The sequence below is a fragment of the Zosterops lateralis genome, assembly GCF_965231275.1.
Source record: "Zosterops lateralis genome assembly, chromosome: 20".
In the NCBI taxonomy this organism is placed as follows: Eukaryota; Metazoa; Chordata; class Aves; order Passeriformes; family Zosteropidae; genus Zosterops; species Zosterops lateralis.
This window is the reverse complement of record NC_139780.1, coordinates 10434673-10455842: the sequence shown is the minus strand read 5'-3', so window position 1 is coordinate 10455842 and position 21170 is coordinate 10434673. Positions and strand designations below refer to the sequence as shown.

Here is a 21170-nt window from a genome sequence, read left to right as displayed (position 1 = left end):
AAGATGAGCTAAAAGGATCTGCAATGCTGTATGCCCTGATTCAGGAACAGCTCCCATGCCATTAATGTCTATTCCATTTTAAACTTCTCCTCTGTTATTCCATGGAAGATCCACACAAGTTTATCAGTACAGGAAAAGAACAAAACTTCATTAATAAAGTCCTATCAAATCAATATAGCAATAATATGGTTCATATGGGAACAAACTTTAACAGTAATGTGTTTTGGTTTATCAACCTAAATTAAATCTCTTTTCACCCATCAACCCCTTTTTCATTTCAAGACTCTTACTTTGCAGGGAAAATTAATTTTATCTGAGCAGGTGAATATTCCATGTCCCTGCTGCTTTTAATTCATGCCACCTGCTACAGCAGCACAGTTGTTTCATTTGGGCTCTTGCAAAAAATTAACAGGAAATTTATTCACCTGTGTGTGCAGATATTGTTGCCTATTACATGGAAATACGACTTTGAAACACCACATTTACAAAACAGAATATGCCAAAGCTGCCTGGTCTCTATGGACACCTGTATAACACCAACTGCAGCCTAAACCAGGAGCAATGAGAAGTTCTTTTGAAGATCCCCACAGATGAAAGGGGGTTCTGCTGACTCTCTGCACCTGTGGTGCTCTTTGAACAGACAGAATCATCCCTGGGATGCATCAGCTCAAGCAGTTGTGTGGATTATCTAACGAGACAGCCAGACTGCAGCTCTCCTCTCAGCTTTTCCCTGGAAGAGAGGTTTGTTCTTTCCAAATCCGTCGGGTGCGGTGAACTCCTCTCTGCTTCTGCTCTTCCACAGGGAAAGTATTGGCTTGGAGGAAATAACAAGTAAGTAGCTCCCTCATTGACAGCAGAAAGCGAGCGCATTGACTTGTGCCCTTTCTGTATTGATGCTCTGGCTGAGTAAATGAAGATGTACAGGGGAAAAGCAAAGAGCACCACGAGCGGGTATGTGACCCAGAAAAGCACAGTAGCAATTTTATATCTTCTTCAATCTTCCTGAAATGTGATTACAGTTGACCTTTAAATCTAGTAGATCAACCAATCGATTCTGCTGGAACAACCCCGTGTGTGATCTAAGAGCATGCCCATGCTTAAAAAACTTCCCGTGCCTGCCTGGCATAGTCATTTTATTTCCTTGTAAAAGTTACCAAGATCTGTCTGAATTGATTTCACTTGCAAGAAAAACACACCATCAAAACTGCAGCATCAGCAGACACTAAAGGTCTTAGATTCTTGCAGGATGAATGCAATATCAATACAACTAGGATTTATCCATATGAGGTACACAAGAGGGATGGAAAGAAGATGTTTCTAATCTCACTTAATCCTAATGCAAACCCGAGTTTGCTTTTTCAGACTGTGGGAAAAAAATAAATACAAGGAAAACTACAAACACTCCAAAGTATTTGCCAGGCAAAACATTGAATTTGGAACAGAAAACATATTTAACAGCTCTTTAGGAAGTAAAGCTTTAAAGCTTTCCTGTTGTGTTGGATGGTAGTTTTATCTCAGCTGATAAACTGTCCTTTAAAAAAAAAAAAACAAAACAACATCAAAAGAGACTTCAGGATGGTGTTTGTCCATAGTGGCCTTGGAAGTGAGGACCAGGGATCCTGCTCATGTGCAGCACCTCTCTCAGATTTCTCTGAGCACTCACTCTGTAGCACAACCCTTATTTTATAGTTAGATATTTTACAGATGGAAAAAGACATGCACAACAAAGAGACTCATGAAACCTCATCCCGCAAGCTAAGGCCAGAGGAAAGAGGAGGATGTACAACTCCAGAGTCCCTCCAGCCCCATGACAAACTTGGCAACGCTGCCAAAATCTTCATCCTCCTCATCAGAAGTGTTTTGGGAAGTCCACATCACACACTCATGTTCACAGAGTCAACTACACAGCAGGTCCTTTTAAACTGAAAGCTATTCACTTCACTCCATATTACATGCAGGGTGTCCAAAAGAAGCAGAAAATTGGAAATGAAAGGTTAGCTGGTGCTTTAGCAAACTGAAAATGCTACACTGAAAATTCTGAAAATACAAGATTTGACTCCAGAGTAAAACTGAAGCAGACGGCAAAGCAGAGAACTTGTTAAGTCTGAGTGTAGAGACAACTGCAGAGAAGACTCTAAATAGAAGCCAACTGAAAGCAGATGGGTAGGGCAGGGAACATTAGAATAAAAATCTAACTACTGGTAAAACACACAGGGATGTTTTTTCTCAAAAGAGAATCATATATCCACCCTCACTGAGGGATAACCTTGGAAGGAGGAGGAAGCCATTATCTTTTTAACTGCAGCTTATTTGATACAAAAGTGACATTTTTCCTGAATGAGGAGTTCTTTGCCCATAAAGAAAACCCACCATCTGAAATGAGAGAGAGCCCAGCAACACTGCAGCAGTTGAGAATGTCATGATTTCCATCAGAAAACTGTTTTGCAGAGATCAGGAACAGCTGTTTCAAACTGAATTAGACTAAAACTGGAAACAAGCTGTCAAAACCCAAAAAATATATTTTATACATAAAATCATGTATTTGATTCAGCTGTTTTATCGTGGTGGTCAGCCAAAAGAGAAATAAAGTAACATTCTGAGATCCAGACGTTGTCACAAAGACTCTCTCATTTTAACACTCTTTATGTAGATTTATTCCTTTGAGCATTTGGAATAGGAAAAATGTCAAACAGCTCATATCACAGATTCTTGAATATTTTCAAACCATGGGCAGCTTAAAACAGTTTAAAGACACCTGAGGACTCTTGCTGCTCCAGTCCACATTCTCTGCATCTTCTGTAGCAGTAACAGGCTGGTGCAGTAAGGAAAATATCCTGAATTGATGCTGACATGAAAAGATTAAAATAATTCACTTTAACCCACCACTTGTGGGTAATAGCACATGCATCCAGCTCCTTTTTGTGCATGCTTGCAGATCCTGGGAGGCTTTTAGTGGGTATTTTCAATATTGATTTCCCTAGGAATCGCAGTTTCATGTAATGAGAAGTAAATACATCTATTTTAGACTCTACTGTAAAATGTCACATCAAGATACAATTCCTTTGTGTCCAATGGCCCATGCAGTACACAGAGCACCTTTAGTACTCTGCCACTACCAGTTACAGGAGCTTAGAGAAGCCAGATACAACAAGCAAATTAATCAAGACTGCATTGGTTTTGAATAGGACTATTTGTTCTAAAGCACAACTCCGAACATCAAAGACCTCTGTGATTTCATTACGTGCTGTAAGATGTAGTCATTACACCCTGCTTGCCAACCAAGTCTGAGATAATCTTGAAAATACCCTCAGCATTCAATATGGTCATTACTTCTCATAATGATGATTCATACTAATTCCATCTAATAAGGATATTAGTTATTACTGTCAGCTGTCAGCAGCTGGGCTTTTGAAGAAGAGGTATCTGAGAACAAGCAAATTCATGAGCATATTAAAAAATGTACATCCCAAGAAATGCATTTTTAACTCACTAGAAGACCAGGCAATCATGCAACAGCAGCCATATGCCATATCTCCTCTCAGATTGCTCACCCAGCCCAGATTTGGGCATTTTAACTCAAAGGTTTAAGTTTCCAGCACATCCAGTGCAGCTCCAAAGCATGAATTAGTGCTTCACACTAAGCCTAGAACTTCACAAAAGAGCACAAAGTAACTGCTGCTCAGGATACAGAAACTTTTGATCTTTCTGTGAAAAGATCAAAAAATGTGAAAGACTAGCACCTGGTAGAGTCAATCAGCTTTCATTAATTCTTCTTTTATTAATTCAAAGGACATCTTTTTCCACATATACTGTAACTGAACAAGTGTCAGTGGTTAAAAGATTTATTCATGTTTTTTGTTTCTTCTGCAAGAACCATTACATTCAGGCACTTAAAATTAGATTAAATGAACTGCTATAAATGCTTGGGCTAATCTTATATCAGCAAAGGACACGATAACATGTACTGATAAGCATCTTTATTTCCAGAGCTTCACGATTTGACAGCTCTAGTAGATTTAAATGCTAGCTCATACCAAGAAAATATACCAGCAGCAAATGGAGTTGGGAGTGAAGCAACTCTGAGTGCAATGATCATATTCTGATCTCTTCTCTATTTTCCTGTCAAACCCCAAACCAACCCAACCACAGCACCACTCAGATTCCAGGAGAGCCAAGACAGTTCTGCATGACAGCAGGCATAGAGTTACAGCACCTGCAGTTCTCATCCAGTCATGGTCCTGATGTCATGGTCTGTAACTTCTTATTCACATTCTTCAGCTCTCACAAAACACCACCCTTTGTCCAAGACAGGATTATTCTTCCCTCCCAGGTAAACAAAAATCAGTCTGCATTTATCCCAAGAGGGGGTCACCACAGACCCTCTGGTTTACACACCTTCAACATCAGCAGCTCAGTATTAACTCCTGCTGAACAAAAAAATGCTGTCACCTTTTTGCCAAATGCACATTTCCACAAAGCAGCAACCAGTGGTCAGAAATGCAGTTTTGATTACATGCTCACACAGTTCCTTACACAGACTTGTAAGACTCTCAGTTTTATTAGCTGTTAAATCACCTCCATGTTTTGTTACCCAATTATCAACAGCATGAGATTAAGATACAATGGGGAAGAACTGAGCATTGTTTATATGCAATTCAAACAAATAAATCCACTGTGAACTATAAGCAGAAAACAGCTGAATACACTTTTGCATTAAAAAAAACCAAATAACAGTCACAAATAAAAGACCTGACAACAACAAAAGTAGAGAGCAACAGGGTGACATCATTAAATTTTCCATTTTATTTGATTTCCTCTAGAAGCGACAAAAAAACCTTTTCCATATGAAGAATACCTGTGGGATGCTTATCACCTGCATCAGTTATTTTATATTAGTGTTCATATTCCTTGAATGCCCTTCATATGAAGGTCAGCAAATGCTTCACAAACATCTTTAATTTGCCTCAAAGAAAGCGAGAAAGGACACTGAGTGTCTGAAAACATTCTTTTATGCTTTCATGGTGGCACCTTCCATGAGATGGTCCAGCTTTATCACCAGCAGCAAGTCAGTCTGAGCCATGGAGAGCTGAGGCAGCAGGAGAACTGGAAATTCAAAGCAATGCTGGGTCTGAGGCTTTCTTACAAGGCTACTCTTGTTCTGCAGTCCTGCATATTCATCAGTTAATCCCCAGACAACATGGATTTCCAGTTATACTTTGTTGTATTCCTCAGATTCTGAAAGTAAAGCCTTTTCTGCTGCTCTGATGTGGCTGTACCATGAGTTACAGGCCACATTTCTGTGTCTATGCCTGACTTAGCTGCATTCAAACTCCTTACAAAGCAAGGCAATTTTAATTTGGTTTGATGACCACATCACACAACCTGGAAAGGGAAAATGATCACTGCTTTATAAATCCCATATTTGAGCCATACAGCATGAATTGTATGAGCAGTTCTTGCAGAGGGAAAAAAGGAGTTAGAGAGGGAAGAACCAGGAGTGGGCAGAAGTGTTTTGGGTAAAACAGAGCCACATCAATCATTTCCATCCTGAAATAGGCTAACAGCTAGGACATTAATACTTATCAAAGAAACAGGGAAAAAAACCCCACTCATTAGCAAATAAAGGTGTTGCAAAGCATTAAATAATTCCCACCAGCTGACAAGGGAGCTGTGATTTATAATAGTGTGTTATTGATAGATCACTTCCCATAATTAGGAAAAGTGAGACTGGTACTGCTTACAGCATTATTTTGATCAGAGCCTTGAAAAATACTGTTGAATAGCAATGAACACCAGGCATAACAATAGAAAAACACCCTATCATTGCTTTCAGGCTGCTCCAGATTTGAAACAAAATATTGTAAAAAAAATTCAGTAAGAAAGGCAATTCTGTTTGGACACATAACCTTACTTCACAACAGCATCCTGGTGTGAATTATTATTGTGATAACTCTGGGAGGATCACAGATATAAACCATTCAAACTATGTAGCAAAAAATAAGTCAGAACCAAAGGCTAATTATTTCTCATTTTTTAAGTAACAAGTTACTCCTCATAACTCTTATAACATAACAGTAACCTCAGTCTACTAAAATGTCAAATAAATTCAGCTAATTTCTCTACTAGCACAAGTCAGCATATGTGGGAAATTCTCACCTGCCATGATAACTTTCCACAGTGCAAGGAAAAAAAACACACTGGCAATTTTCATTTCCTTCCATTCACATTATCAGGTGTCAAAACCACTTTTATAGCTATAAGATAACAATAAAATAGTTACAATAGCCCTGGCTTGGACTTCTGTAGGAAACCAACATAAAAATCAAATGCAAAGAGACAGAGAGCCCAAGAGCTGAAGATTCCAGGGATTCACCGCTGAGGAGAGAAGATGCATTTCCAAAGAGAAAACTCAAGTGATGTTATCCACCTCTAATGCCTCTGGCACTGATTTAGGCAGGACCTCCAGGAAAAACAAACCCTGTCTCACAAGCAGGAGCTGGTGATTCTGCCTTTGCTGTTGTTATTATTATAAATTTCCCTGTTTTCCTTATGGTTTTCACCATTTTCCCCCCTCTCACCATATTCATGTTCTTTTTTTAAACTATCATTGCAGAGCTCAAACACCCTCAGAAAAAGTTCATGTCCCACCTTTTTCCTTCTCCAGTAAAGCACACAGGGACTATTGAAGTTACATTTTGGTACAAGCACTTTCTTCCTCATCACAGCTTTTCCAGTGTTTTTTCCCCCCATCATTATAATATCAAGGATAATTTCCACGCTATCTGAATTTGCCATCCCTGCCATGGCCGGTCACTAAAATCAACCCTGCAATGAGAAAAGTCAGTATTCTCCAGGCAGACAACTGAGCAGTAATTAATAACTGCAGCAGTTGGAAACAGAGGTAACCACCTGTTCCCCAGTCACACTAAAAAAAAAAAAAAAAAAAAAAAAAAAAAAAAAAAAAAAAAAGGGAAAACCAGAACATTAATGTAATTCTGAACAGCAAGGGCATTTCACCAGATATCTACCCAAAATCACACAGAATTAAAAGCCCATAAAGGGCATTTTTCCAGCCTGCCAGGCAAACAGCATTAGTCATTGCCTATATAATACTTGGCACCTACAAAACATTTCTGTCCAAAGAACCCAATGCACTTGGGACACATTTAGACTAGAAACTCTCCCAAGAAGTAGGTTAAGTGATATTATCCTCTTTTATCTGCACGAAAAATGAGGCACAGTAAAAATTTGTGTGTCCTGTTCAAGGTTACAACAATTAGTAAGAAAAGCAGGAATAGAATCCAAATGGCCCAGCTCCTATTTTGTGTCCAGTGTACAAAACCCACCAGCCTGTGGCATTCATTTCTCCAGTGACAGGAATACGAATTCCTGTGGCTGATCTGCACAGCAAAGCAACCCATAACTGGAGTTCCCAATGCAGCTCCCTCTAGGAAGCTCTGATTCTACTCCTACAAATCAGATTCTTCCAGAATCTCTGGATCTCCACATAACAGCATGTCACAACATTGTAATGTTGCATTTTTGTAGGAAAAAAGAGTCCTGAAAGGAGAACATTTTGGCCACTTGACTGAAATTCCGAAGAAGCACCAACACAATAATCCAGTTACATTGTCCATGCTGCCGTAAAACTACAATAAATTCACGAGGTTTGAGCACACCCAAAATTCAAAATTAATGTTCCTTGGAATGAACATGTCCTTTTACAATCAAGATGGAGTATTTTTTTTTCCTGTTCTGCAGTGTTTCAATACTATCATGGTTAACATTTCATGTCATTTATTGTCATTAAACTCAGTATTTGTGTCTAATCAATACTAAGCTACCAAGTGCAGCTGTAACAAGTCTGGTCTTTCTCTACATGCTCTATTGATTGGGTTTTGTTGAGCCCTACAATAAACACAATTTATACAAATAATTTATCAGGGAACATAGCAAAATAATTTAATAAACAAAACCTATCTATACCTTTTCTCTTCAGTCATGTGACAGAAAATCATTTAAACTCATTAATGGTAATCTTAACAGTTCGATTTTAAATTTATGTAAAAACAAGAGGAAGCTATAAAGCAACAAATTTAAATCCAAATATTTTTAGCCTATTTCCACATGCAGATCAACAATTTTTTTTTTTCATTTTGTATTTCCCAGCATATTACCTTCAAATAAATTTATGACAACTCCCGTCCAGGTTTGTTCACTTAGAAAACATATAATCCACTGATATTGTAACATTTATCCGAGTTGCCAAAATAACTTTTTTCACAGATAAGTAAATTAAATAATTTGATATAAATCCTGCTTCCCCAAAAAGCTACAAAGTCAGAAAAGTTGATTTTTTGCTTCCTGCTTGAAGCAGTAGAAAACAGCCTTCCCAAACACATGGTTATCACGTTTTGTAAGCAGCATCTCATGAAGATAAAACAATACCACCACCCCTCACACACACCTACACACACGGGTTCAAGAAGAGTTGGAACTGGAGTAAGGCACATGGATAAATGCAACTCTGAAAACAGCAGAGGATGCAACACTGCACTTCATTCAAGTAAAAAATCAAGGAAAAAATCTAGAATAACATCACCTGTTTAAGACTACAATTGCTCTCAATTTCCTCACTTCAACTGCTGTTAATAAAATTATTTGAAGTCCTGAACACAAACTTTTCACTGCAAAGGAAGGGGGAGAAGGAAAGATGACTTGCAGAAGACTATTTTTACTTGATCAAGTGAACTCAGCTGATGCTGCTGTCACTCAGCAATGCAGGGGAGACTGAGTTTGCTGCTCTCCAACAAACATAGCATTCCTTCAGTGGCTGAAAGTAATTCTGGAGTGCTGGTTTGGGAGCTGATCCATTCTGCACACACCCTTCACCTAAACAAACAACAAACAAGCAAAAAAACCCCTACAGTGATTAAAGCTCAAGTGTGGGGCACAAACTACTTAACAGCATCCCAGCAAGAGAAGGGAAACCTGCCCAAGAAAGCATTTTCCTTGCTCAGTGGACATAAAGTACACTATTTTCTGTTCCACTGGAGCCAGTGGAAACCCCTTAACAGGCACTGCCTCGGGCACCCACAGGGTGAGGGCGTGGAACACTTTACCAAGGGCAAAGGATGAGCAAGTACACGCTGCAGGCCATAAATAACCTCACTGAAGCTGCAGATGGAAACCCAAAGTTTATACCACTCAGAGAATGACACTCCTGGATCCCAAAAACCTGCACCTGCTCTGATCACCAGCATTACTGTAGCCAGATTAAGTGACCACACCACCACAAGCTTCACCGAACATTTATTGTTGGGGAAATATGGATTGGATTAATCACTGCACCAACTAGCCTTTCTCCCCTACAAAACCTCTTTGTCACCCAGTATTGACAGCAAATATTGAGAAACAGGTAGTTGCTTAGTAAAGGAAGCTGATGTTCATGAGTTGGTGGTCTCATCTCCTGCAGGAAACAAGCAGCACTAGGAGCTGGGAAGGGTGGCACAGGGGCACCTGGCAGAGCAACCTGAAGAGAAGAGAGCTCTTCCAGCATCTACCACAAATCTGAAGTCACATCTCTTAAAAAAAAACAAAAACAAAAAAAACACCAAAAAAACCCAACACCTTAATCAGTATTTCAGTCTAGAAAGTGACTTTCAAAAATTCCTTTAATCTAAACTTAGCTGATGCCTTCCACTCTGTGGCGATCCCCCTTGAATTCCAAGATAATGCAAGAAGCAGGCAGCTGGTAATGAGGGATAAGGCAGAGCCTCTGCAGACCCATCCTGAGTGCTCCAGGAAGCATCAGGCCACATACACACCAAACAGGAGCCCTCCTGACTGCTGCTGTCATCTCAGATTTCACCTGCTCACACACAGCAGCATGTTACCAAAAAAAAAAAAAAAATCAACTGCCAAGATGTACATAACTACTAAACCCAGAATTCAAGTGCAACGACTCAACAGAGACAGTCCATGAGAAAAAAAAAAACAAAAAAACAAAAAAACAAAACAACCAAAAAAAACTACTGCTATCTACAAACATCCTGTCTTACCCATAATACTCTCTCTGCATTAACCTTGCACAATGATAGCTCATTTTTACCTTATCTAATATTATATCTTCAGTATTACATTAGAGGGTACATATGGATCCTTCTGGGAAACAGCACTTCAATTGTAATAAAGATAACCTCTTTTCTTAAATAAAATTGAAGAGGAGGGGGAAAGAAATTTATAAACTAGACCTAAATACTGCTCCATGGCTACTACACGTCTCCATGCACCCCACAGGCAGCAAAGTAATTCACTTCCATGATTTCTACTGATACATAAAATAAGTTAAAGCAAAGAAGAAAAACCACTTAGTTGTTACTTGCAATAAAATAAACTTCCTATGTTTTTCAGCTATGGCTTGGTGATTGCTGTTAAACACCTGAAAAAGGAAAGTTCCTTTACAGTTGTGTGTGTATGCAATTAATGCATTTGTCAAGCTGTTGTGTTCCCAAACAGCTGCTTCCATTACACAGACAACTTTACCATCTGCAAAACTATTGGATAAACTACAGTAAGTAAATATCAGGAGAGCAGGTGCTCATAAATAACAAACCCTGCCATGATAACACACTTCAGTAAGGGAAGTTTTCATTCTTCCCACTGGACTTCTTCTTACTCCTGAAGCAGGTAAACTTACAGTCAGAAATGGAGGAACCAGTGCTGTGACTCACAGGAGCAGTAAAAAAAGGTTCAGGGTAAGTATCTGTGAAATCACAACTAAATGCAACTCATCTCTTCTGCACTCAGGAAAATGGGGTCAGTAAATTTGCACCTGAAAGTGACTCTTCTCCAAATACATTACCAAGCACAGCTACAAGTATTAATGATGGTAAACAAACCAAGCCAGTGAGTGTCAGCTTCCTCTCATCTCCTATGTCAACACTCACATCTTAAACACAGCATTTTCCATTTATGTCCGTGACTATGATCTTCACTCCATTTCACATCCAGCACTTCTACTTAACCCAAAAACTTCTCCCTGCATCCAAGACCAGAACAAAATCAGGCATTTGCTGGACCTAACATCAAAACAAAGCTGCAAATAGAAAGAAACAGCTATTCTAACATTCAGTATCTCATGAACCACAGGACAGTGCTTTGATAAACTGAATTTGCTTCTCATAGGTAGCCCAGTTATTACCAACCTTACTTATTATTGCCCTGAAAGTGACTTTTAACAGTCTCCTCATGTCTCAAGAATAAGCAGAATGCATTGAGACATGCAGCACAGTCTGTGCACTCATTTTCCTTGTATTTCCTGAATGTTCTTTTGGAATGGCACCACAGCCCCAGAAGTCTCCTCCCCTGGCAGCCATGGGGCTGTTCATGCCATCAGTAATGCATGAACAATCAAAGGCAGAGGGAAAATGCCCTTATCTCAGCTCATCAAAAATACAAGCAGGCAAGCCACCAAGGGGTCACAAATTAAACATTAAATGCAGGCAGACCTAAAGTGTATTGACAGACCATCACTTCAAAACCATCCCTGCAAAGCAGCTGGAAACAAGAGACACATAATAAGAATCGAAGGCAGCCAGAAGAAGTAATGAAATAACTCTTATTCCAGAAGTGTATTTAGCAATGAAGAATTAAGCAGGAATAGAAGGATGTGTGCTGGTAAAGCCAGGAGCTCACACCCTCATACAGGCAATACATTCCCTGCAACTCAGCCAGTATTTTCCTTTTATTTTATCTCTGTTGTCTCTGACTTCTGTTTTACAGCTAAAATAAAAGGTATTGTTTTCCTCCTGCAACATTTAATTATGAATATGAGTGCACAGGATCCTAAAACATTCAGCTTTCTGAAATCAGAATCTGGGATTACAAAAAATTGCTCTTCAAAGCTCCATAACACTCTAAGTTAATAAAAAACTACATCAGAACAGCTCTGTAAAGCTATTTCATTACTGCCTGAGTTTACTCTGATAATGACCTAAAGAAGTAATTAAATCCCTGAAGACTTAGGTGCCTGACAAGTTTATAAGTTTTCCTACTTTTACTTTTGCTGAAAGTAGCAAATTAATTATTTTTTCTTCAGTGCCAATAATCTGCTGCGAACAGCAAGGAACACAAGCAAACATGAAATATTTTCTCAATTACTAAATCTCCACTTAAAAATCTTTCCTGTCCCCCATTTTCCAATTATACCAAATTTCTCTCAATGCCGAATTCTGCTGATTTTAAAAAACATTAACACATATTTGTATTGTGACCCATTACTGCGGTATTCATACAAACATTATTGCAGTATCCTGTCCTAAATCTGAATAAAGTCAGAATGGTTGGCTCAATGTATAACAAGAATTTGCCTACAAAGTATTTGTGTACTCTCAAAGTCTTCCTTGCTCATGTATCATAATGAATAATTTAAAGAAGAATGGTTTCTTTTAATGCTCTACATATTTTCAGATTTATAATTCCTGCTTGTTCCTGCTGTCTTCATAAGGGTATTAAAAGCTACAACTCTGGACACACTTACTACTAATAATTATTGTAACAGAAATTAATCCATCTTTTATATTTCTTAACAGCTTACAGTATTTCAAATGTAATCTTAAAAAAAAAAAACTTTTAAATACTTACTCATCCTAATACTTCTATGAAAAGTAATAGGCATGCTCAAAAAAATCAGGATGGGAAGCAACCTGAAACATAACAGTGCTCAGAGGCCAGCAATAATTGCAATGCCACATTTACCTATTTAAGAAAATTAGGAGAGGAAAGAAGTATTTTTGACCCACAAGTAGATCGTTCAGAGTAGAAAAGAGAACATACTTATTCAAATCCTACATATATTCACCATACAGGTTTATGAAACTGAATTATGCTGTTGAGAAAGAAATTTCTTTCAGCAGAAACAATTAAATTTTTTGAATGTAAAAGACCGCATTAATATTATCTGCCTTTTTCTTTTAAAACTACTTAAAATTCAAAACCATATATATGATATGAAAACAGGAGGGATGCCAAAGCTGCTGAATACAAAGCTGCTTTTCAGACCATGGGCAGAAAATGGTAGGGGAAAGGCTTCAAGATTCCTGATGATGGCAACTTCCCTACAGAACTCTTTCCTAGAAATTTTTTGGAGGTGACCTAAGGTGTTGACTCTCTGTTCTAATATCCCACTAAAGCGTTTACTGCCAGATGCAAGGACACAACATACTTTTAATTTACATCTACATAAGATGCTAAATGTGGAAATGCTTGGGACTTAATACCCGCTTTGAAATCAAGGGCACACCTTGGTATCAGAGAAAAGTCTTCTCTTAATTAAAACATCCTTTTATCCTTGAAAGTACATTTAGGCACGTATTATGCTCCTCAATTCCAAAAAAAGTCAGCCTTTTTGGCAGCTCCAAACACTCAGAGGGTCTGCTGTATGGCTGCTCCAATGTGCAATGGGAATACACAACTAAATCACACCGAGGTGTTTTGTTACCTTGTTTGACCATTTGTAGGCCTGGAGGAGTTGGCTGTAGAGGGGGGTTTTGTCCTGCACAGGGTCCAGGCTCAGGAGCCCGCTGTTGTGCAGGGGGTGGTTCTCTGAGGGTTTCCCAACCAGGTTGCTCAGACGCTCCAGCTCCCTGAAGAAAGCAGAAGGGCATTTTTTAGACTCAGATCTGGGAATCGCAAGATGTGCAATCCTCCAGGGACAGCAGCATGCACCAACACTTATTTTAGTAGCTAAATGAGTTTTAAATACATCCCAAATTTGATTTAAAACATAATCTCTCTTATTACCCAAACAATCTGAAGCAGGCTGTTGGTTGTTAAGTTCAGTTCTTCTTGGGAGGGAAAGTACAAGTCAAGAGTCTTTGAGAACAACCTGGAAAGAGTCAGACTGTCCACAGCCCAGGGCACCTCCTGACCAAAGCAGCCCCTCAGAAACCACAAAATTCTGACTTCAGCACTGCCTGCAATACTAGAAGTAAGCTTTTGAACCACCAACCAAGCAAATGCTTCATCATTTCATTAGAGAACTCCAAATTAACATTGTCCTCATATAAATACACACATGAACTGGCATTAGTCCTAAGCCTGGAGACAATACTGCAAAGGCTGTGACTACTCTAATGAAGTATCAGCCTTCCAAATTCTCAGGATAAGGAACGATCTTCTGATTTCCATGAGCAATTTGTATATCTGTAGTGTAAAATACTCAACTGAAGCATAATAAGCACCATTTTCCCCTGAAAAAATCCCTCACTGTGAAATGATCTATCATTGCTTCATATCTCATTTGTCAAGCACAACATTTCATCATAAAAAAAGTTAAGCAATTTTTCAAACTTGCATTAATCAACTGTAGAAGAAAGACTGGCCACTTTGCACAGATATAAAAAGCAGTTTTTCAAGTGACATGACTAATCAAGTACTTTTCCTTCTGATTGCCCAGTGCTACACCCAAGTCTGAACTTCAGAACCTCCACTAAATTAAATGCAGCACTCAAAAGGCAGCTTATGAAAACATCTGTAAAGAAAAATCCAAAATATCTCAATTTACATTTAAGAAAGATTACAAAAATAAACTCCCAACAATCCGGGAACTGACACTTAAAAGACCTCCAGACTTCAATACCACAAAACTCTCCTTTATTAATCATCATTTCTTGAAGTTTCCATGGCCTACATTCTTTCCAAGCCTCTGATGCTGTGAACACTTGCAAATCTGCTTAATACTCCTCGACAAAAGAATACAATAAACAAGTGTGACTAGGCATAATAACTGAGGATTTGCTGAACAAAGATACCAGTCAATATTTTCTCTACATAAAAGTCCACTGGTAATATTAACTTCAACACACCTTGGAGTATTCCCTTGCTACTTGAATAGGCCAGTTGATGGGATACCCTGAGTTGGAAAGGACCCACAAGGATCTAAGTACAGCTCTTGAGTTGTTATCTATTATTGTCTGGGAATGAGATTGTGGGGTTATACCTGATTACTCTTTAGGAGGCCACAGAGTCAGGTAAGAAGGATAACCAAAGGAACAGCTTAACTTCCACAGAGGGAACTGTGAGGCCTCCTCAACTTGAAAACTAAAAACTAAAGGGATACAACACCTACACCTAGAGCTGCGTACAGCATCATTCATGAGAAAGGTTATCCACCACCCTCCCCAATAGAGGAGAAATGGCTAAGAAATTATATTACCATGATCACTGCTAAAAACCAGCAAGGTCTTTTAATCAACAAGAAAGAAATTCTTGTACACAAGACACTGAAGTAGAAGATGTTCTGGGAAGGGGAGGTTAAGTGGACACCTCCCTGGACAGTGCTGATGGCTCCCAGGAGGACAGTGTCAAACCCAGCAACCTAGTGGTGGGAACGACACAGACAATCATTGACCCAATTAGGTTGGAAAACACCTTTAGGATCGTTAAGTCCAACCACAAAGCTCACAACTAAAGTTGCCAAGTCCACAACTAAACCATGTCCCTACATGTACACTACTAAGTACTCAGTTCCTGTGACTGTGTAGGGGTTTTCAATTTAAATACACAAAATTGCTGAATGAAAATGTGTGCTAGCCTCTCTCTTCTGCCCACAACTTTCCTCCACGTCTTCAGCCTCAGCAGTTTGTCTCTACTTTACACAAAAGACACCTGCTGATACTGAGCAACTACACTTACCTGGGAAAACTTTCCAGCCTGACAAGTTTTGGTAGGAAAACGATCATTCCTGAACCACTTAGACGCTACTGAATAGTCTGCACTTAGGAAGTGTTTGAATTTTTTTTAAAAAAACCTTCAAAATATAGAGAAAAATCTCCCTGCAACCAAACACCTTCATCTTGTCAATGCAATCCCACCGACATGTCCTTCGTGAAAACAAAACGAGAACAAAAACCAGGTAAATATTATGATCACGTTTAACCCTTTGGAGACTCCAGAGCAGAACATCACGAAAGAGGTAACGCGCCCGGTGCTGGAGAGGAGAATAAACCGGAACGTTTTCGCATTTATTTGCCTAAAACTTTCCCCTGGAGTGAAAACGAACCCGCCGGTCGCTGAGAGGAGCCAGGACACCCCGGGACCCCCTCCCCGCCCACCGGGGGATCTCCCGCCGGGGCCGCTGCTCACCCCAGGTCGCGGCTGACGGAGTGCAGGCTCTCCTGGAAGGCGGCCACGAAGCCCTTCTCGCGGCCCTCCAGGGTCTCCTTGTTGCGCATCCCATCCTTGAGGCAGTCGAAGACCCTGGTGACGCTGGAGCGCAGCGCCTGGATGGCGGCGATGGCCTGGGAAAACGCCTCCAGATTCACGCCGGGGCTCAGCGTCCCGTCCGCCATGTCTGCCGGCGCCGCCGGCCCTGCCGCGCCGGCGCCGTGCACGCTGGGAAATGTAGTCCGGGCGCGTGTGGGGGGCCGGCTGTTGATCGCCGTGGAGCGATTGTTTAGGAACTTTTATCTTCTTTTCCTGGGCCACCTGCGTCAACAGTCACGGAGTCGGCAAGAGACAAGAAACCATGGGATTACAGTTAGATAGAACGTGGTGCTAATAACACCAAGGTTGCGGGTTCATGTGTGAGTCATATACTTGAGAGTTGGACTTGATGATCCTTGTGTGTCCGCTTCAGCTCAGAATATTCTGTTAATCTGTAAATCATCAATTCCAACCATCCACCCAGCCCTACTACCATAACCCCTGAACCACATCGCCCAATGGCATGCCCAGATGCCTGCAATCACAACATTACAGAATCATAGAATCATGAAGCACCCTGAGTTGGAAAGGCCCAAAGGATCACCAAGTCCAGCTCCTGGCCTTGCATGGACATTCCAACATTCCCACCATGTCCCCTGTTATCCGAACACTCCTGGAGCTCTGGCAGCCTTGGGGCCGTGCCCGTTCCCTGGGGAGCCTGGTCAGTGCCCCCATCGCCCTCTGGGGGAAGAATCTTTTCCTAAATCCAATCTAAACCTGCCCTGACACTGCTCCATATCATCATTCCTTCAGGGCCTGTTGCTGGTCACCAGAGAAGCGATCAGTGCCTGCACCTCCATTTCCCCTCTTGTGGAAGCAGCAGACCACAATGAGGTATTTGTAGGGTTCATTCCCTCCCTTGGATGTTCTGTGGATCTGCAGGGTGTTTCCCAGGCACAGAACCAGAAATAAAACCATTTGGAATGGGAAGCAAGGGCCATTCTGCAATAACTGCACAGAGGTGGATGCGGGCAAGAGCGTTTCCATCATCCTGATGCTCCTGGGGAGACTGGGATGTGCAGGTCCTGTGTTATAGCTCCTGTCTTAGTGATGGAACCACCTGGTGCAATGAAAGTGTCCCTACCCATGGCAGGGGGTGAAATAAGATGACCTCTAAGGCCCCTTCTAACCTAAACCCAGCCTGTGATTCTGGGTTTCTATATTTCAGTTGTCATTACTGCTGAAACAAGGCCCTTATTACCCAACCTTTACAAAGCACTGCAAAGTTCAGGAGTGCTTTCACAGCAGTAAACAGTGCTGGTTTGATTTTGTAGGAGCTGCTTATGTTTCCTATGCCACCTCCAGCTCTTTTCACCCTCAGAGTGCAGCTAAAATAAATAGAGCTAAAGTAAATGAAGCACTGCACAGGCCAATAGTTGCTCCACACAGAGTAAACTGCTGCACAGGGATGGGTCTTTTCTCAGCTTCTAAAGTAAATAACAACCCCTTTCATAAAGGTATTAATTAAATTCAGTAAGTAAAATCCACACAGATCCTTTAGCCATGGGTGATCTTTTTTTTTTTTTTTTTTTTTGTATGTAAAATGGAAATGAATATGACAAGGAACAGCCGAGGTGTCAGTGGCCAAGTGAAGCGAAGCTTTGCCCTCCACTTGGTGACACTTTTCTGTCTGTCAAGTGATGGATTCTGAAAATTGTATCCAATCAATTAAATGTTCTCAGAACACCATGTGAGGTATTGGAAAGTGAAACGCTATTACTTAGCATGAAGAATGAGAAAATGAAAGGGCTGTGGTTCCTCTTCTCTTGAGCTCAGGGATGCTGCTCTATCTGAGCACTGGGGTAAAGCAAACCTGGAAGCAATATAGGCTGAAGCAATGGAGTTCAGCCTACACAGCCAGTGAAATACATAGCACTGTGCTTCAAAGGATCAGCAATGGACTGAGCACACTTAGTAAGGCAAATAGGAACAAGGTAGGAATAGTTCTCTGTGTTAAAAAATACTGAATCAAAGAAAAGCAGCCAGAGGCAGAAAGGACAGGACTATCTCAGCCAGACCAGCAACCTAAACTGTTTATGGATCTGTAATGCTAGTTCTTTTAAACATAAAATATCTTTCTTTGGACTAAAATAGATTGGTGAAGAAGGTATTGTGTTGTAAGGGAATACTTGCAGGCTGAGAGATCATTCCTGCATGACATTATTTTTTTTTCTTCCCACTACAAAGTTCAGATTCTCAGTGCACATTGCAGATGTCTGTAATTTATTTTATGTGTTATCACTTGGACATGGATGATGCTTTTCAATTTAATATATTTTAAAATACATACTTTTACATGTCAATATTGAACTCGTTTTGATTATCTCCAAGAGCCCTGTCATTGTAGTGCCCAAATGCAAGGAGCATTTCTGATTTGATATCACATCCTACCTGGAACAGTAGAAAGGATTTGACAGTTGTTTTACTATTTTTAAACAAACGACAAAACGGTGGCCTAAAAACAAACCCATAAATATATAAAGAATCATTTGGAACTTGCCCCTATAGAACAAAGTGCACTGCATAGCTTTGCCTTAGAAACTCAAAGGAGGGCATTCAGAATTTTTTGCTCCAGGGATCTGCTTTTTCTTGCATAAATGAAGAGCCAAGTCCTCCAGAACAGACAACAGGCAATTCAGAGCAGTCAGAACTCCACTGGCTCCATGGGGAGTTAAGGCAGGCACTGCTTCAACACCTACAGATAATGGCTGAAGAAGAAGAGAACAGGAGCTCCTTTTCCTCTTGTTATTCCTCCTCCTGTTTTGCCACATCTAGAAGGAAAAGGCTGCATCATTTTGTGTGCTCATTTGTAGGGCATTGCTGTGCCGATGTTGCTCGTTTCTTTTAAGCAAAATTCCTTAACTGGCAGCTTGCCCAAGCCAAGGCAGTATGTTCACTTCATCTTCATTATAGGTGCATTGTAAGGGGACATTATGGAGAGAAAATATGTGGAACAGGGATATCTCCAAGGTACCTATAAAAATCTTCTTGCCTTAAAATCATTAATAAAACATAAAAGGAAGAATCCAGCTGATGTTCGGAACATCCAAAAATCTTATTATCTGACAGCTGTTGAGTGGGCTCCTGCAAAATTATCTGGGTGGCTCAATAGGGCAGGTTTCCACACCTGAGCAAGCAGCAGAACTGGTGCCTTTTATCCTCCCCACCAGAAGTTCAAGGACCTGGTGATCTCCCACCAAAAAACATCTCACATTTAAAGCATAGGGGGTGTATCCACATGGCAGAACTCCGTGTCATGTGGAGAGGTGCAAACAGCAGCCCTGCTCCCTTAGTGCAGCATCCTGCCCACACTAATTAACCCTGTGTCTCAGCCTGGCTAATTAGCCATAGCAGACCCCTGTGCTAACACGGTGACTCTCCAGCCAGCTCAGTTCTCCCCACCATCGCTGCTCCATGCTGAACAGAGGCACTACGAGATGGGAGAGGGAAAGCTGCTCTGAGCTGCCAGTTCTGGATCTGTTCTGTGGCTAAAGAGAGAATTTCATTTTGGGTGCTGTCAGTCTTGGAACGTACATAAGCTCTGAACTCACTTGGAGAGAAGGGAGGGGTATAAAGTAACAATTCAGCCTGGCATCACATGCAGCAAGAGAAGTTCAGTTCCCTTCTCAAGCAGAAGCTTGGCTGGGGGAGTGTGTGATTAAGATGAACATTTCACAGCAAAGTATGTTACTCAAATTGCGGCTACTAAGAGCCACGTGGGCTGTAATTAATCAGCAACATCAAAGCAAAGGGATGACTTCAGAATCCTTGCAGAGGTACTGTAAACAATTTGTTAGGGAAGAAAGTGTCCAATTAGAAATGAGTTCTCATTTAAGAGAAATTAATTTTGTTGTCAGGAGAGACAATTAATGGCCACTATTGGGTTTCAAAGCAAGTGCAGATAATCTCTCACAAAACGTCCAAACAGGGCTCAATATTGAAATAACTTATAACATAAGAAATTATCTTTATCTTCCTCTGACAGAGATAAATGCTGATATTTATTCTATGGCAAGCTGGACTGATATTCATCACCAGAACCTCTTCATTTCTTCATACTTCATTGCTACATTCTTGACAGCACTTCAGATAAATATAATAAACTGATTTTGTTGTTGCTGTTGTTGTTCAAATAATTGTGATGCTCAATAATGCAATTGGCAAGATGTTCTTGCTATTTTTACATTCCTATTAATTTCTTTCAGGTTTTCAGTGTTCAGTTAGCCACAGAGTTTACTACACGATGCATTATTGAAACAGAAGACAAGCTGAGGGGTTATCAACTCCTGTTTGAGGCTTCTGCCAAGAGAAGGGAATGAGTCCTGCCTCCCTTTAGAGAAGGCTGAAATGGCAAGACATTTTCAGATGTGGAGGAGACTTGCTCTTCAGTGCTATTTCTTTCCTATTGTTCCCTGAATCAGAATCCCCCACTATATCCAACAATAGTGAACAAAAATCTTATCTGAACACTCCTGCCAGAAGAAACAGCGAAATAATGAACTGAGCTGACAATGATGTAGTTATCATCAGAGTTCCTGTGGGATGAATAGAGTTGGCTTCCTATTGTTTCATGCTCCCAGGCGACCAGGCTCACATTCAAAAGGATCTTCTCCCACATCATGGTGGATGGAAAACAGACCTAGAGGCCTCCCTGTCCCCTTAGAGGCTCTCTGTAACTGTATGAACTACAATTTTCAGGTGGCTATTCAATAATCCAGAGAGTTTTCTTTCAGTTTATGGTTATGAAGAGTCCCTGTGACACACAGAGAATCCAGATTTGTCTGCAGAACCACCAAGGGCTGGCTGGATTATGACTCTTCAATTCCCTCTTACCTGATGGAAGTGGCACTCTTGATATCAGCTTTAAGAAAATTGAAAGAGATCTGCTGTTGTGTTGTGCTGCT

At 40.5% G+C, this 21170-nt stretch overlaps 1 protein-coding gene across 1 annotated transcript in view; it reads right to left on the bottom strand.

Annotated features, from left to right (window-relative positions):
• Nucleotides 1-16382, bottom strand: part of MED27 (mediator complex subunit 27) — an 85166-nt gene extending 68784 nt beyond the window's left edge. Inside the window, exons 1-2 of the mRNA XM_083875843.1 lie at nucleotides 16147-16382; nucleotides 13502-13646 (exon numbers count right to left, since the gene is read on the bottom strand). Of these exons, the coding sequence (XP_083731969.1) occupies nucleotides 13502-13646; nucleotides 16147-16352 (351 nt within the window). The 5' untranslated portion in view covers nucleotides 16353-16382. The remainder of the gene's footprint in view (nucleotides 1-13501; nucleotides 13647-16146) is intronic.
• Nucleotides 16383-21170: the final 4788 nt, after the last annotated feature.